This window comes from Dipodomys merriami, unplaced genomic scaffold (assembly GCF_024711535.1).
Source record: "Dipodomys merriami isolate MVZ:Mamm:240054 unplaced genomic scaffold, mDipMer1.0.p SCAF_4, whole genome shotgun sequence".
Classification (NCBI taxonomy): Eukaryota; Metazoa; Chordata; class Mammalia; order Rodentia; family Heteromyidae; genus Dipodomys; species Dipodomys merriami.
Genome location: NW_027205603.1, coordinates 69,328,953 through 69,348,606, shown reverse-complemented (window position 1 = coordinate 69,348,606; position 19,654 = coordinate 69,328,953). Strand labels below are relative to the sequence as shown.

The 19,654-nt window shown below is 33.3% G+C and overlaps 1 protein-coding gene across 4 annotated transcripts in view; it reads right to left on the bottom strand.

The window, feature by feature from the left end:
* The window catches only part of Oxr1 (oxidation resistance 1), a 362,919-nt gene that overhangs the window by 14,783 nt on the left and 328,482 nt on the right, over positions 1-19,654 (bottom strand). For all 4 annotated transcript variants that reach the window (XM_069991250.1, XM_069991252.1, XM_069991251.1 and 1 more), the window contains 2 exons: positions 16,174-16,342; positions 14,176-14,338 (listed from right to left, as the gene is read on the bottom strand). In XM_069991250.1, the coding sequence (XP_069847351.1) occupies positions 14,176-14,338; positions 16,174-16,342 (332 nt within the window). The remainder of the gene's footprint in view (positions 1-14,175; positions 14,339-16,173; positions 16,343-19,654) is intronic.

Here is a 19,654-nt window from a genome sequence, read left to right as displayed (position 1 = left end):
TTTTTATATGTTTGGTAATTCATACTCTATGTATAGAACTACTTCTTGGTTCACCTAAACAGTCAAATCAAATAGAAAATCTCTACATTTCTATAAAATATTCTGTATCACATTCCTGATTATTAGGGTACACAGATGAAGAAACCAAGACCTTCCACTTCAAAGTACAATCACCATCTGACTAAGAAGCATATTATTATTATTTTTTATTTTTGGTCTGGTCGTGGGGCCTGAACTCAGGGCCTCGGTGCTGTCCCTCAGCTCTTCAGCTCAAGGCTAACACTCTACCACTTGAGCCATAGCGTCACTTCCGGCTTTTTTCTTTTTGCTTATGTGGTGCTAAGGAATCAAACCCAGGGCCTCATGCTTGCAAGGCAAGCGCTCTACCACTGAGCCATCTTCCCAGCCCAAGAAGCAAATTATTAAGCAATAAAATTGTTTGGACAAACTAATAAGTCTCAATGGAAAGAAATAAGTATTATGAGCTACAATTCATAGAACTAAGTCTAGCTTTTTCATTCTTTAAGAAAAGACCCTAACATATATATTCTCTTAAGTATTTCCGAAAGATTGCCGGTATAAAGATAATATTAAATTCATCCATCTGTATTACAAATCAACAAACAATAAAAACAGGACCAGCCAGAAGAGCAGAGAAAGTTAATAATTTCTTTCAATCTCATGAATAAGAACATGTTCACCTATTGTACACATAAAAAACAATACACCTTGGCCTAATAGTCCTTACAGGATGTTCCAAGTGTTTCCCTCTGAAGATTACTCCAGAATAAGCAAAAACCCTCCCCAATTGCTTTGCCAGCTAACAAAACTCTAGCAAATGCTTGTGAATGTGCCATTTTATTATATATTTTTTATTATATACTTATATATTTTTATTACATATAATTTATAAATTGAGCCACAGTGACACTTCCTGTTTTCTGGTGGTTAATTAGAGGTATATTCTCACAGACTTTCCTGCCTGGGCTGGCTCTGAACCACGATCCTCAGATCTCAGCTAAGGTGACAGATGTGAGCCGTAGGGTCTGGCTATTGTACTCTTAATATAAGGAGAAATAAAAATGATAAGTAATCAGTGACATTTTCCAATCTACATTTTATTACACTTCTAAAAAAAGAGAAGGTACTATAAGTCTGAACTGTAATTTTACAGTTCACAAAATTGGGATGTAATAGCATTCTTAAAGTCACAAAAACTGTATCCTAATATTTTTCATCAAACAACTCTGTCATCATACAATTATGTTAAAATTTTACCTGGTTAAAATTACTGCTTTTAAAATAACACTTCATGAAACTATAGAAGGAAAGATATAAAAGGAGCAAGTTGATTAATCATATTAGATAAATGAAAAACAAAATTGATAGGGGAACAGAAAATGAAATACAGAATAAACTAAAAATAGAAAACAGTAAAGTTTTAAACATGACTTCTGCATTTAAAAAAGACTTCCTGGGCTGGGAAGGTGGCTCAGTAGCAGAGTGCTTGCCTTGTATGCATTAGGCCCTGGGTTCGATTCCTCAGCACCACATAATCAGAAAAAACCGGAAGCAGCACTGTAGCTCAAGTGGTAGAGCGCTAGCCTTGAGCTGAAGAGTTGAGGGACAGCACCCAGGCCCAGAGTTCAGGCCCCACAACCAGAAAAAAAAAAGCTTCACTTAAAAAAAAGAACTTCCTAATTAAAATATTTGTACACGATTCAATGATTCTCAGGAGAAAGCAGATATGGTCACTTTTAGGCAAAAAGAAATCTATACCTATGAAAAGCCATTTAAATAAAGTATACATATATTTTTGGTAGTTTTCTGAAGCAAATATATAAAATGGGTCTCAGAAAAGAGAGATAATCTTTTTACTCTATCAGAATACCTATTTACATGATCTTAAATTCTTTTGTGTTCTGTATGATATACAGAACAAAAAAATATACTTTCAAAATAAAATAAGCATAACTCATAATTATGATTCATAAAATGAATATAAATTAATAAACTGAATAAAGAGGTTAAAGTTTATGTTTCCAGTGTGTGTGTGTGTGTTGGTCCTGGGGCCTGAGCTCAGGGATTGTGTACTGTCTGATCTTTTGGGCTCAAGGCTAGCACTCCACTGGAACCACAGCTCCCCTTCTGGCTTTTACTTATTTATTCTTTTTGGTGATGGTAGTTAATTGGAGGTAAGAGTCTCACAAACCTTCCTGCCCTGGCTGTCTTAGAACAATGATCATGAGATCTTAACCCCTTAAGTAGCTAAAGTTACAGGAATGAGCCACTGGTGTGCCCATCTGTTTCCATTTCTTAAAATGAATAGTATCTGCTCATGTAACTGTAACCCCTCTGTACAGTATTTTCACAATAAAAATTTTATTAAAAAAGAAAAGGAAATGAGAAAAAATGAATAGTATCTATTATAATATGTTATCGTAGTATCTATCATAGAAGAGGGAAGGTGAATGGAGAAGGTGAATGAAGATAAATATGGTTGAAGCAGTTTATCTGTATAGATGGATATATATCATGGGTCCTGTTGAAGTTGTTTTAGATGAGAGATGGTATGAGAGACTAATAGAGGTAGTAAGTTTGATTGGGATACATTGTATGCATGAATGAAAGTATCAGAATGAACCTTCCTTTGTATAATTAATATGTGCTAATTAAAAATCATAAAAAAGAGGTTAAAATTGGAAACTAATAAGATCCAGTCTATCCCAATCAGATACCAGAAAAAAAAAAAAGAAATACTTGAAGAAATAACACTGGAAAAGTTTTCCAGAACTAAATAATCTACAGATTGAAGAAACATTCTGTACTCTAAACAAGAATTACACACACAATATAGGATCAAATTTCATAATACTAGAAACAATGAGGTAGCCTAAAAGTAAACAGTTATAAGAATTCACAAATCTCAATTTTACCAACCCTCTTAGGACATGCTATTAAATTGGGTCCTCAAGAGTCTTACTTCAGCAATATGAACTCAGAATAAATTAGTGAAGGAGAGATTACAAAATACCTAATATCAGCAATAGCCAATCTAGAATTGTTTATGTAAGCAAAACTACTTTACAAGATGAGAGAAATAGTTTCCCTTGCTAGCTGTGAGGAATTAGGTAGAGTATTATCCTGTATGGATACGAAAATCTTCAGATATTTATTTCCCTCCTATAAATGATACAATTATAACTTATACATGTACTCCCATACTCTAAATACCAAATACGATTTAAATGCTAAAACAGGTGTAATACTGTATTGTTAGGGAATAAAGACAAGAAAAAAGTCTGTACATGTTCAATAGGGACACTATTTTCAATCCACAATTGGTTTTAAGTTGATTGTATTTTTAGAGCCAAAGAAACTAACAGTGTTTAACTATCAAGAAATCTCACTGAAAAAAGTTCCAAGAATAAATGTAAAAAGAAGGAAAATAATTGAAATGTGTATAAATCTAAGCAAAGGTAGTATGAATAAAGTACAATTTATAATGTAATAAAAGAATAGGATAAATGTACACATCTACAGCATGTAACCGGCAAGTAGGATGACTGGCAATAAGGACATCTAGGATTCCTTTTACTTTTAATACCAGTACTTGGGCTTGAATTCAGGGCACAGACACAAGTCCTGTAGCTTTTTCACTCAAACTTGGTATTCTACCAATTGTACCACAGCTTCACTTCCGGCTTTTTTATAGTTAATTGGAAATGAGTTTCATGAACTTCCTCCCTATGCTGGCTTAGAAATGCAATCCTCAGATTTCAAACTCTTATGTGTGTGAGCCATTGGTGCCTAGCTGAGTCCTTTTTTTTTTTTTTATTGCTCTTCAGGAAGGGAAAGAAATATACCTTAGCTTCAGATTTGATAAAGAACAAAACTTCAGAGAATAGAAAGTATAGAAACAAGTATAGAAACAACAACAACAAAAAGCACACAGCTTAAGTCAATCTTAAAAACAACAATGGGAGCACAAGAATGGAGGGAAGAAGGGTGAGAAAATGCAGTCATCATATTCAATTTAGGTTATATAAAAATTAAAATGATGGTTGTGTGCCTGTGTTCATGCCTGTAATTCAGCCACTCAGGGAGGCTGAGATCTCAGGATTGTGGTTTGAAGCCAGCCTGGCCAGAAAAATCCCTGTGAGAGTCTTATCTCCAATTAACCACTCAAAAATTGAACGTGGAGCTGTGGCTCAACTGGTAAGAGTGCTAGTCTTGAGCAAAAGAGACTCAGAGACAGCTCCCAGGCACTGAGTTCAAGCCCCACAATCGACATAAACAAACAAACAAACAAACAAACAAACGTTACTTGAGGATAGGGATAAGAGAAGAAAAATGGGGGGGGGAGAATGATGGAAGGGGTGACATTGATCAAGATATACTGTACTTATAACCTGACTTATGATACATGGTACAGCCAATCTTTAGGGAAGCATATATATTAAACGAGAAGTGGCATGACAAATTAATGCCTATACTGAAAACGATTCTCTATAATGAAAAATAGGGAGGTTCTACCTTTAAGTTATACTAAAAGAATGTGTTCCAAATTGTAAAGTAACCACAAGAAAAAGTTAACTGAAATACTAATAAGTGAAAAAATATGGAATCCCAAAGATGTTCAATAAAAACTAGAGAAGGCAAAAAAGAGATTACAAGATCAATTCCTTGAAAGACAAACTACCAAAAAGTCATACAAGAAGAGGAAATGGCACTGTGGCTCAAGTAGTAGAGTGCTTGCCTTCAGCTGAAGATCTCCAGGACAGCACACAGGCCCAGAGTTCAAGCCCCATGACCGACCAAAAAGAAAAAAAAAAAAAAGAAGAAACAGACCACATGATTAAGTCTGCTATCTATTAATAAACTGAATGAATAACAACCTTCCAAATATAAAGCATCAGGACCACATGGATTCCCTAACAAATAACTACTCAACATTGAAGGAAGAAATTATATTATTTCTCCACAATCTCTTGTAGAAAATAGAAGCAGAGGGAATACTTACTAACTCATTCTGTGAGGCCAGCATTACCCTAATAAAAAAACAAATAAAGACATTACAAGCAAGGAATACTATAGACCATTATCTCTCATGAAAATACATGCACAAATACTTGAAAAAGTATCAAGATGAATCAAACAATGTATATAAAGAATAATACAGAATGGCCAAGTGAGATTCATCCAAAATATGCAAGACTAAGCTAACATTTGAAAATTAATGATGAATCCATTACATCATAGGCTAAAGAAGAAACTTCAGGTAATCATCTATAGATGCAGAAAAAGTACTAATAACAAGACAATATCCACTTATAGTTAGAAACACTCCATAGCTTGGGAACAGCAAAGAATTCAATTTGATAAACAACACTGATTTTTTTAAAAAACAAAAACAAAAAAAAACAAGACCAAAGTCCCTTTGCAGTAAGACTGAGTGCAAAGCAAATTCCTATCCAAAAATTGTAGAAGAGGTAATTGACAGTGCAATAGGATAAGCAAAGAAGATATAAAGAGAGAAGGAAATTAAAACTTTGTTAGCAGATGATATGAACATTCCAATGAATCAAAAAAAACACAAATTAACAAATGATCATACCAATATGAGTATAGACTAAGATACAAAAAACAATTCCTTTTCAATATCGTTAATATTAGCACCAGATAAATAAAATTCTTAAACATAAACCTAACAAAATATGTAGATCTTCATGAAGAAAAGTACTAAATTCTGATAAAGAAAATAGAGATTTAGGGCTGGGAAAGTGGCTCAGTGGTAGAGTGCTTGCCTTGCATGCATGAGGCCCTAGGTTTGATTCCTCAGCACGACATAAGCAAAAAAAAAAAAAAAAAAGCTGGAAGTGGTGCTGTGGTTCAAGTGGTAGAGCACTAGCCTTGAGCTGAAGAACTGAGGGACAGCGCCCAGGCCCAAAGTACAGGCTCCACGACCGGCAAAAAAAAAAAATAGAGATTTAAATAAATGGTGTTGGTGTTGTTCCCTGTTCATTCATGATATATGAAACTCAATACTGTCACGGTATCAGTTCTTTAATCTATACATTCAACTAGTTGCACCAAGTTACTTTATGGCTAGAGGCAAAATGATTAAGTTTACACAAAATTTTATATGGAAAGACTGATGGCCAAGAAAACAATGCAGAAACCAAAGCTGGAGAACTGACACTACTTATATTCAAAACTTACTATCAAGACAGTGTGGTAATGGAACAGGATAAGGCACTTAGAAACAGATCCACTCAAATACAACTGACTTTCAATATAGGAGCAAAGACAACTTAATGAAGAATAGTTTGTCATTTCTCCCCAAAGAGTCCAGAATATACAAAACAAAACAACGCCCATGCCCAAATTTAGACAAATCCTGTGCTTATTATGAATACTGACTAAAAATAGATCACAGACTTAAAAGGAATATGTAAAACTTAAGATTCTTACAGGTTATCTTAGGTTTGAAGACAGAGATTTTAGATGGAATACCAAAATCAGCATGATGATGAAAAAGAAGCTGATCCTAAAAAGAAGCTATATCACTAAAATCAAAAGCTTCTGCTATGAATGACACTGTCAAGAAAATGAAAAGACAGACTACAGAAAGAAAAAAAGTCTGTACAACATACTTTATTTGATAAAGGAATACTATACAGAATTTAAGAGGAATTCTTAAAATATGACAGTAAGAAATCAAGTAAGCAGTTCAAACATCGACCAAAGACCTGAATAAACATCTCAAGAGAAGATATGCAGATGGATGGAAATAATGTAAGTCACCTGGGAGATGTAAATTAAAATAATGGGCTACTATATTCAGTATATACCTATAAGAATGGCTGAAATCTAAACCATCTGATGGCTCCAAATTTACTGAAGGAACAATACAAAATGGGGTACAATCATTTGGAATACAGTTTGGAAGTGGGGTCTTAGTTTTCTTTTAAAATGATCCATGCCCTGTCTATATGACCAAAGTAGCAATTGTGCTCCTTTGTATTTTCCTAAACGACCTGAAAACTTATGTACACACAAAATATGTCTAAGAAAGCTAGCAACTATTTATTTAATAGGTGCCCAAACAGAAATATGAATAAACAACTGATATATCCTTAAAATGGAATATTTTTGGTAGACACAAAAATGTAAATGACTATAGTCTAAAAACTTCATTACATATATTTTGTTTGAGGCACATTCTCAATTAGTTACTATTAATGCTTTTGAGACCTAATCAATTCATTTATAAAATTAAAATAATCAGTGCCTGGTTAATATACAAGGTTACTGTAAGATCAAATTGTATACTATTCCTACCAGCATTAGAAAAACTATCAAGGTTTACAGAAATCTATAGCATTATACATCACAAAATAGAGTCTTATTAGCATCAATGATTTCTATAGATACTATTAGTAATCTATCTGTTCAATGAAAGAAATAAAGAATTCTAAACAGCTAGAAAATACAAAGTCAAAACCCATCTAAAGCACTGGTTATTCTTTTTAATGAAGTATTTTCTATTCTCAACTTTGATAGAGAAAATCTTTCTGTCAGACAAAAATCTCTTCAGCAGGGAATCTCAATCTACAAAGCAAAAGAAATTCCTTATCTTTTTTCAACCCATTTTACTTAAATCTTTCCCCAGCTTGAAAGTTCCTAGAATATGTACTTTAAAGCATGGGAAACAGCTAGAAAACTAGACACTGAGCTTGTGAGGACCCAACACATCACATCATTTTAGAACACCATGAAAGGCACTGTGGTGAAGTTAGGTGCTGGGTAAAGCAGTCTCTATACTACAGTACAGTACGTAGACCTCGCCTTAGTTCACCGACAAGTCCATCCCTGAGTTTCTTCATCCTTAAAACAGGAAGTAATATTATTGTACTTTTAAAGGTATTGTAAAAGTAAACGTGTGTGTGTGTGCATGTGTGTGTATACACATTATTACGTATTATGGGTAGAGCTGAGGACCAGTGAGAAGCATAACTTGTCAGGAAAAAGATAACCTGACAAAATCACATAACAGCCTGCTGTACTGATGAACAGGGACTGGTTCATACATTATATTACACATACATTATATTAATTTATAAAATTCAAATCACTTACAATTTATTGTGTCTGTATTTGCCAGAAACTATACTGAAGTATAAGCAAGTTAATAGCAAATAGTATTCAAAGTAAAAATAAGAAAATATTAATATCATTACTGTTCTTGACAAAAAATAAGTAAAAACAATTTAATTAAGTGAACAAATTAATCCGATAAATCTGACCAAAGCTTTTAAAATTCAATAATTTCAGGTGCATGTACCTCTATGTGCTAATGTAACATATAAATAAAACTGACTGGGAAGGGAGGTGAAGGGTAAACAAAGGAGGAGGCTGCAATGCTTGGTAAGAAATGTATGCATTATCCTGCCCATGTAATTGTAACCCCTCTGTACAGTATGTTCTCAAATAAAATAAAATTAAATTAAAAAAAACCCTGAAAATAGCACCAACTAAAATCATTTTGTTATGACAGGCTCAACACTAAACAGATGATTCATAGTTTGGGAAATTTTACAAATTGACTGCTGGCTTAAAGTATATATCTGGCCTTACTTAACTCATCTACAATTATAGTTAAAAATGAAATTGGCATTTCAAAGAAAAAATACAATCCTGAATTACCACAGAAAGAACAGCTGACAATACCTTTTATAATAAATAATTCATACAATACTTATACTGAAAATGACTAGAATCCTTAAAATTAATTCAATTTTCCTTTATTAGAATATGTTTTTAAAGTTTTGTATTAGGATGCATGCTCTAAAACTTCAATAGCCTTAAGAATCCTTAGACTGCATCTTTTCAGAGTTTTTAAATGTTTTAACAGTATCTAGTTTTGGATTTAGTCAATAAAAATTAGTTAACTTATTTTGCTCTATGATTAAGCAAGAAAAAATATGAATGTTTTCTTAAAATTAAGCTTAAAGCATTAAGACAGCAATTAAGATTTGGCATCTTTTGGTGAGAATAAGAAAATGAAAACAATTTTACAAAGCAAAATGATAATACTTTCCTAATTTTCCTTTTGGAGTATATTCAGAATTAACAGAAATAACTAAAAATAACTTCAAGGTATTTTCTGTAATCATATAATTTTGTTTTCCATAAATGTTCTCCAAGCTTATTCTTTCTAATTTTATATGTCATTATGAAGATTAGTATACACAGAAATTGAAATACCTGACTAAAATTTACCAGAGTATATTTATGATTAATTGGTTGGTGTCTTCTCCCTTTTTGCCCATACCAGAGACGAGACATTTCCTTTCCAGGGCAAATTAAGTTACATCAAATCACGTAAGAATTGTTTCAAAAGCATTCTTCCTGTGTTAAAGATAAATTCCCAGCACCAGAACCCCACTACAGTGACAAAACAGTTTGCTAGAGACAAAGATTTGATTGACATGACAGAGAGCTAATCACCAAGCAGAATTCATTGCAAAGGGAGTCCTGAGTGGAGATTGTAAAGCTGGGGAGGGAGGAGAGGATTTCACATGCTTAAGTTTGGTTGCACTGTACTCAAATATGCAAAAAAAAAAGGGCTCAAAGTTTAAAGATACAGAGCATATATTTCTAAATACTGGTAAACTAACAAATATACTGAAAGTTTTTTTAAAAAGGGTCACAAAAAAGTAGTCAGTACAATTTCCAGACCATTTCAAATGTCAGAATGATTTCACTCAACACTTTATTTTGTTTATATAATAATAAAATTATTTATTCCTGTTTATCTAAAAGTCATCCTGTACATGATTTTTAAATAGTAAGATATCATTTTAAACTACATTTTCTAGTGTCTACTTTATTTAAAAGATACTTCTATAAGTTACATATGATATACTTTACTAAACAGAAGCACAATGAAAACAACCAGGGAGGTGAACTTTGAAAAGATTAAGTGTAGACTACAGATACACTTGAACTAAATGTAAACGAATATTACCTGGAGCTGAATTTCAATTATAATATCAATATCTGATATTTCTTCCATTTTGAGGAAAGCCTGTCCCTCTATGTTTAGTCTGCTGTGTATTTATGCAAAACCACTTCCAAAATATGGACAAATTCTTCTAAGCCCTACATTGTACCCACCCACATTTCCACAGTCCAGTCTGCACAGGCCGGAGTACACATATCCTACAATGAATGAATATGCTCCCTCTCCCCACCTATAACTACTCTCAGCTGACCTTACTAGACACAAATTTAGGTCCTTGCCCACATCTTTCAGAAGCACACTATCAACTATAAAGGCCTTAAAAATCCTCTTAACAGAGGCTGGGAAGGTGGCTCAGTGGTATAATGCTTGCCTTGCATGCATGAGGCCATGGGTTCTATTCCTCAGCATGATATAAGCAGAAAAAGCTGGAAGTAGTGTTGTGGCTCAAGTGGCAAGAGCGTTAGCCTTGAATGAAAGAGCAGAGGGACAGTGCTAGGCCCAGAATTCAGGCCCCAAGACTGACAAAAAAAAAAAAAATTCCCTTAACATACACTGAGGATACCTCCAATACTGGAGGTAAACAGTACTCCAATCCTCCCAACAGAAACTCCCCATAATATATCCATCAGCAATATTATATAATTTTGGAGGGGGATGACATAATAAAATCTACCATAATTTCTGCCTACTGTGTGGCTAAGATTATATGCATGAGCAGTACCAGTGCCCAGAAGAACCTTTTTTTTTTTTTTAAATTAGGGCTGGGAAGGTGGCTCAGTGGTAGATGGTAGAATGCTTGCCTTGCATGCATAAGGCCCTGGGTTCAATTCCTCAGCACCACATAAACAGAAAAAGCCAGAAGTGGCACTCTGGCTCAAGTGGTAGAGTGCTCACCTTGAGCAGAAGAGCTCAGGGACAGCACCCAAGCCCAGAATTCAGGCCCATGACCGACAAAATAAATAAATAAATAAATTACTTTATTGTTATTATAGAGGTGATATACAGAGGGGGTTACATTTACATATGTCAGGTAATAAGTACCTTTCCTTTTGTACAGAGGCATCTGTTCTTCATTCTCTCCCATTCCCTCCCTCTCATGAGTCTTTTTGTATAGTTCACTTTCATCGTGTCCAGTGTGCTCCACTGCTGCACTTTTTCACCTTTTTTTTTTTTTTATCAGATTCTGTGCCCAAATCCCACCCTCCCCTCCTAGATATACTACATATAAGGTAAAGAATACAGAATCATCAGCAAAAGGAAAAACACATTAGGGGTCTAACATTTTTAAATGAAAAAATATTATATATATGCCAAAATGAAGTATGTGATATAAAAAAGCACAAAAACTACAATGTATGGCATAGCCTAGCCTATTCTATCGATCACCTTTTCCACTTCCATTTTTCTGAAATGTACTCTCTATATAGTATTTTTTACAAAAAAGACCTTGATTTTTGCACAAAAAAGAATCCTTTGTGGATTTTGCTGACTAAGGCTAAGACATCAGGAAAAGATTTTTAAAATAACTCAATTATGATTTTATTATTAGTTGTGCTTTAATAATAACAACAATGCTTATTAAAATGAACACAAGAATACTCATTATCTGGTAGTTTAGGAAATAAGGTGTTAACCAGACAATTACAGCCATTTGGAATGATGCCTCTTACAAGTTACAGCAGTACCACAGAGGTTATCTTCTCTGGGACTATGGTAACAATTCTACTTAATGACAAGTATGCAGAGAGAACAGTGCCCACAAGACAATTATCACATAGATTTTAAAAACCAAACTAAGTTATAACATAAAAAGGATTATTTCCTGGAAGAACTGCAATTCTGAACTCAACATCTTCACCTGAGCCACACTGCTAGCCCTCTCTGCTTTAGGTTATTCTTCAGATAGGGTCTCACTTTTTATCTTGGCCAGTCTATGACTGTGATCTTCTTACTTGTCTCCAACACAGCTAGGATTATAGCTGTGAAACAGCAAACACTCATTGCTTGATGAAATGGAATCTCACTCACTTTTTGCCTGAACTAGATTTGAACTACAATCATCCAATCACTGCCTCTGGAGTAAATGGATTACACAAATGAGCCACCTGGGTCAGATGACATACTAGATTATGTGGCATAACATGGCTAGATACTAAATGTATAAATTTAAATAATTAAAATGGAGAGCACTAGAAACAAATCAAACTAAGACTAGGTAAATAGTTTTAAAAACTATCAAAAGCAGAAGACAGATTCTAAAGTGTTTTGAATAATGGTATTGATGTATATGAGTAAGCAGCCAACAAATTTGTATTTACATTTAAGTAAATAATGAGGTTTCATTGAGAAAATGTAAGTAATATCAAATGTCTAAAAGGTAACACATTGTCTCAGAAACTAAAAATTGAACAGAACATACCTTTTTATCCAAGCAAGGGAAAAAAGTAGGTAGTAATCCAAAGCAATTTCTTTTCATATCAGTCATTAAAAAAAAAAATGGAACACAGGGCTGGAATGTGGCTTAGTGGTAGAGTACTTGCCTAGCATGCATGAAGCTCTGGGTTGAATTCCTCAGTACCACATAAACAGAAAAGGACAGAGGTAGCTCTGTACCTTATGTGGTAGAGTGCTAGCGTTGAGCAAAAGAAGTTCAGGGACAGTGCCCAGGCCCTGAATTCAAGGTCCAGGACTGGCCACCAAAAAAAAAAAAAAAAAAAGGAACACAAAGCTGGGTGCTGGTGGCTCATGCTTGTAATCTTACTACTCAAGAAGCTAAGATCTAAGGAACACCGTGAACATTTTCCCTTAGGTACTGCCTGACATTTTACTAAACTGCAATTAGAATACTTCCTTTTCAAATACACAAAAACAACTTCATTAAAACTGAAAAGTAACTTTTTCATAAACTGCCAAGTCCCATACAAAGCAGTACCCTTGCTATAAACACAGACTTTAATTTGGACAGAAATACTACATAGTATTTTGTGTTTGGTCACTTTTTATATCATACATTACCTTACTTTTCATATCATATATTACCTTTGAGATTTATCTATGTTGTTGCTTGTAACAGCAGATCTTTCATTCTATTTCTAGATTATTTGGAATTTGATTAGCATTCCAAAATTTATCTGTTCTCATGCTGATGAGGGTCCCTTGTAGTTTTAAGCTATTTTAAAGCTGATTCAAAGATTTATAATGTTAATTTAAGTATAAAAGACCTCATAAAAATGAAAAGTGTATGTAATACACAAAAGAACTTAGACATATTCAAAATCAGGACCACATTTTAAACAAAGACAAAACATGTATATGTTCAATCATTATACATGTTAAGTACATGCATGATAACATCATATCACATAAACAATCACAAACTAACCAAATGAACAACAGAATTTGCATTTATTATCACATTTTAGCATCTGCTCTATATTTTGTAATATATTAAAAAAAGATTAGGCAACAACCACCAAAAGATAGTGTCACCACATCAAGCTTTCAAGACAAAGCACATAAAATGAGATAATCTAATCTTAAAAGATTCATCTAAAAAGGGTTACAAAAAGCTTATTAGTACTGTCTATTTAAGCAAGTTCATTAAGTATAAACACATAAAATTTTATTGCATTATAAAATTAGCATCACCTTATTTCCCTAACATTATTATTACTAAACTCAAGTCAAGATGATGTTTATTAGGTCTGGAACTTGGAAAAGATTGCTAATTTGCCTTCATGTGTTAAATAGCTGCTGTACCTCTTGCAAGCAAAAGATAAAATTAAACTAAATCAAATCTGAAATACGTACTATAAAAAATAGTATCATTTCCTTTCCATCATAGCAGACTTTACTAAGCTAAATAAATACAAACAAGTAGGCATTTTATTTCTGATTGACTGCTTTTCTAGTATTTAAAGCAAAAGTAGCAAAGTATCAAAGTTACAGCCAAGGGGCTGGGAAGGTAGCTCAGCGGTAGAGTACATGCCTTGCAAAGTTACAGCCAAGGTTCATCCAATAAACACATATGTACAAGGACAGTGAACCCTGAACTTCCAAAAATTTCTTTCATGCGAAGATCACTGGAAGTGTAGGCTATTATAAAAGAAAAACATTGAGTGAAATGTTTTCATTTTTCTCCTTACCTCCCATTCTCTGGCTGTTGCTTGACTAGTAGAGTCTTCATTTGTTTCAGACTCCTCCATCTTTTTTACTACAATGAATCCAGGTTCTCTGGTATACTCGCCAGTATCTTCGGCATAGATTTCTGGACTCCACTGAATGAAGAAGGCATACAAGTGGTCTGTCCTGTTAGAACAAAGGACTTTTAATAGATCTAGCATTTATGTCACCAGATAGAATTATACAGTTACATTAGTAAAATATCTTGATAAAGTTAGACTTTTAAAACATATATATAAAGATAAAAGCCCACCATCAGCAAGGTATTAACTTAAAAATCTATTTGGCTCCGATTCTGTCAGGTTGTTTTAAAAAAAATTAAGATTTTCCTTGACATGCCCTTAATGATGGGAAAACAAATTGGCCCATAACTTTGGCTTAATCTAGTGATCAAAATACAAGTAAACAACTAGTACTTCAGTAGACACTGCACAGCATTTTACCAAACTGATAGAAATTTAGTATACTTAATTTCTTTCTGATATCAGAAAATTATATTGAATTCTTAGTTTAGGTACAGATGATCTTTTATAATCTTATTCTCTTTATCCATGTTTGCAATCATTGTTGCATCTCTGATAAACATTATTTAAACGGAAAGCATACATTTAAAATTCAACTATTATGAATAATTATTATAAAACCTTCATCTAACATGACACAATAATGGTTCTAAAAATGATATATCCAAACAAATGGCTTATTACTCATGAAGGGTAGTGAAGGGTATTAAAATATTGTTTGTTCTTTCAGATAATTTGTCACTATCAACAGCCATTTCTGTGAGTTGTACATGTATGATAAGATTCAGAATCCTAGTAGTTAATTTTTAAATAATAAGTAGAAAAACTAAACTTTTATATTAGATTTGACTAAATATTGTTATTTTTATTATAGTCACCTTCATGATCGGTGGCAAATTTGTTCTATTCTTTTCAAATGTTGATGAATTAAGCAAATTATACCCTATACTGTTAAAAACGTTTTGTTGAAAGTATTCAAGTTGTTTTGTATATTTTGTAGAAAGAAAAGGAAGAATTTTATCATTGTATCTTTAAAAGCAGTACTATTTAAGCCAACAATATAATGGGTTTTCAAGAGGTACATGAACACAAAATAATTCTAAGGGAATCAACTTTTACATTCTCAACTTTTATGTTTTTGTTCACTCATAATAATTTGTGTAAGGGCTGGGAAGGTGGCTCAGTGGTAGAGCGCTTGCTTTGCATGCCTGAGGCCCTGGGTTCGATTCCTCAGCACCACATAAGCAAAAAGTAAAAAGCCGGAAGTGGCGCTGTGGATCAAGTGGTAGAGCGCTAGCCTTGAGCTAAAGAGCTGAGGGTCAGTGCCCAGGCCCAGAGTTCAGGCCCCAAGACCGGACCAAAATAATAATAATAATTTGTATAAGACCAAGTATTTTGCAAAATAAGGTAGGCCTTGAAGTATAAACAGTTGCAAGTTGTCCAAGACTGGCATTGAAGTAACAAATAAAATATTAGAAATTAGGGATTTTTTTAAAAATTGGTTCTGGTTCTGGGGCTTGAACTTAGGAGTCTGGGTGCTGTACTTGCCTGAGCTTTTTTGTTTTTGCTTAAGGCTAAAACTCTACCACTTGAGCACAGCTTTACTTCTTGTTTTTTGGTGGTTTAATGTTTCCCTGCTAGGGATAGCTTTGAATCAGTATCCTCAGATGTCAGCCTCCTGAGATAGTAGGAACCACTGGCATCCATCCAGCTGGCATCCATCCAGCTGACAATATATCTTTTTCTACACCAGATTTTTTTTTCTATTTCATTCATCTATATTTTTTTCTTTGGCAACGAACTATAAAAATGAGATCTAAAATGAGGTAAGTTAAATATATAAAACATAATTCTTACCACTAGTATTTTGATATACAAAATAATTTTAAGGAATCATAACTATGATTTCAACAATTTTATTTAAAACTTTTATTTTACCTTTCTTGTGGCACTGCAAACCAATATTCATGCTTTTTATCTCTTTGTGCATACTGTTGCATAGTAGCGCTAGCATGAGATACAAATGTTTTTCTCATTGGCTTTCCAACTCTGAGACATAAGAATTTATGTAATCGATGCCTTCTCTTTTCTTTTAAAAGGGAAGAACCTAGAAATGATATAGAGAAGGTATTTATTCATCTTCATGTATAATGCTTTAAAAATTTAGTTTTATTTTCCAAACTGTAAGCACAGAATAAAAACTCATTTTACTATTATTCAGTAATTAGATTTAAGTAACTTGTACTTTTTTCATGAAAGGTAAAGTAATGGAAACAGGGAGATTAAGCAAACATAATCAAGTTAACTATCTGAAATTATGCCTAAAGATACCAGAAAATGATGAAAAACCTTTTGAAACTTTCAAATTAAATTGGTTTATAAAAACAGCTATGTTTAATAATATATATAACATTTTCTACATATGCTCTCAGTTTTTAATATCAAATAAGCTCACTTAACTTTAAAGATTTTAATATAGATATAAGACAAAACTTCGATGATTTTATGAACATCATATTATACACACACATATATATGATAGTGTGATAAATCATCAGTCTGGATACTTAATTATGTTTGGAGTATCTCTAACTCTTTCAACAAGAGATGTTAAAGTAATTTCGGCATCTGACAATATGGTTGGGGGATCTGGACATTAGCTTGCTAGGGCAGCACTCTGTGGAAGAAACTGTACTTCTAGAGATGGGGGTATAGCCATGGCTTATTTCTGAAAAATACTATGCAAAGTGCATATTACCTAGTCCCAGGATTCCTACCTGGTTAAAAGGCAGACTGCTTGCCATTCTTTCCACAGTTACAGTCTATAGTTTTATATTTGTAAAACAGCTTTTATTATATTACAAAGATCAGAAAACTTATTATTTTCCTATATAGAGTATCAAATTCCTTAAAATTAGGTACCTAGTACTAGTTTTACTTCTATTAAAAAATAAACAACAAATAGTACCTACAGAAATACCTACCTAAAAACTGTTTATTCTCCTCTCAGTAGTTTTAATACTCTATAAATGAACTTCCTCAACGTATCTATTTAGTCTACCACATTACATGCTTGAAGAGAATCTATAATTTTATCCTTTTCAAGGGTTTCAAAACAGTAAATGGCAACTATCATATGCAATGACTATCAAATTTCATACCACTTGTTTACATTAAAAATTGTAACAATATGAATTGTTAATAACAATACCTAAATAATATAGATGGCTGCATAAATTATGACTATTAAAAGCACATTTAAAAGTGACTAAGATATAAGAAAATTTTTGTGATCAATTATAAGTGAACAAAGACAAAATAATACATATAGTAAAATGATACATTAAAAATAATCGGTACAGATGTATATAGACATCAAAAATGTGTGAATATAAATGTATATATTACATATATATGTGTGTGCATGTATATCCATATAAATACACATATTTTCAAAAGCTTTTAAGAAAGACAATTAGGTTAACAGTGATTATATCTAGGGGAAAAATTCCTGGTAATTTTTATAAAATGTCTAGAAATTTCCTCCATTTCTTAAATGTTCTTTAATAACCATTCAGCAAAATAAAACAGATTACAGAAGAAATAGTTAATCTTGTATACAGCTTACTTAATGTAGATGTATCCTTTAATATCTAGTTAATATAATCCTTAGATCTTCAGAATAAGCTAGATGATGCAAAGAAAATTTAGTACTTTATAAACTCAACCAAATCTTTATACACATTATAGAAACTAGTACAGCCACTATGGAAAATAATCAAATTCAAAAAATTAAACTGAGCCAGATACCAATGGCTTACACCTGTAATTCTAGCTACTCAGGAGGCTGAGATGTGAGGATCACAGTTTGAAGTTAGCCTGGGCAGGAAATCTGTGATACTTTTATCTCCAATAAACTACTCAGAAAAAGCTGGAAGTGATACTGTGGCTCAAGTAGTTGGGCGCTAGCCTTGAGCAGAGAGGCCAAGTTCAAGCCCTAGGACTGGCAAAATAAATAAACAAAAAAACAAACTGAAGTTACAATATGATCCAGCAATTCTACTTCTGTGTACATACTCAAAAAAACTGAAAGAAGGGAATCCAAACAGGTAATTGCACAACAATTTTCACAGGAGTATTAGGTAGAGCATCCGAAGTAAACTACAACTATTACGAATCTATTTAGTAGTAGACAGTACTCAAGTGTCCAACAACAAATGAATTTACAAATATGGTATATACATACAATTAAATCCATCACTTTAAAAGGGAGGAAACACTTAACACATGCTCTAAGACAGATGAATGCTGAAGGCATCATGTTAAGTGAACAGGCAAGACAGACAGACAGACAGACAGACAGACAGACAGACAGACACACACACACACACACACACACACACACACACACACACACACACACACACACACACACACACACACACACACACACACACACACACACACACACACACACACACACTCAGAGCCAATTGGATATTCCACTTATATTAAGTACCTAAAGTCAGAGGCAGAAAGTAAAATGGTAGTGGGCAAGCAAGGACTCTAGGAAGAAGAGACAAAAGCATGTTATTATTTAGTAAGTACAATGATCCAGTTTGAAAAGATGGAAAAAGTTCTAGAGATGGGATGTTGGGAATGGCTGCAAAACATTATAAGCATACCTAATGCCACTGAATTATAAACTTCAAAATGGTTAAAGTGGTAAATTTTATCTATACTTTACCATTATTAAAAATATCCAAGATTATAAATTTTATTTCATGAATTTTTATTTTATTTTTTAAATTTTTTTTTGGGTCCGGTCATGGGGCCTGAACTCTGGGCCTGGGCGCGGTCCCTCAGCTCTTCAGCTCAAGGCTAGTGCTCTACCACTTGAGCCACAGCGCCACTTCCAGCTTTTTTCTTTTTGCTTATATGGTGCTGAGGAATCGAACCCAGGGCCTCAGGCATGCAAAGCAAGCACTCTACCACTGAGCTACCTTCCTAGCCCTCATAAATTTTTAGGACAATAATTTTTTGAATTTTATTTAAAAATGAATTTAAATTTTTCCATTAAAAAAAGGGAATACATACAACTAAAAATCAAGCCAAGCAATCGCATACACTATAAATCAGAAACCAAAAAATGAGTTCTCCAATCAGAAGAAATGATACTGCACCATTTGTAAGGAAATGGAAAAACTTGGGAAAAAAATTCTATTAAGTGAAGCCAAACCCAAAGAAACAGGTTGTATAGTTGCTATCATTTGTGGAAGCTAGAATGTGCCTGTAGATCTAAGTAAACACACTGGATGGTAAAAACAAACATGCAAACAAACACTGGGACAGGATAAATTATACAGATCTCTTCCCACACAGTGAGACAAAACCAGGATATTCTTAGGAGAGGATCACA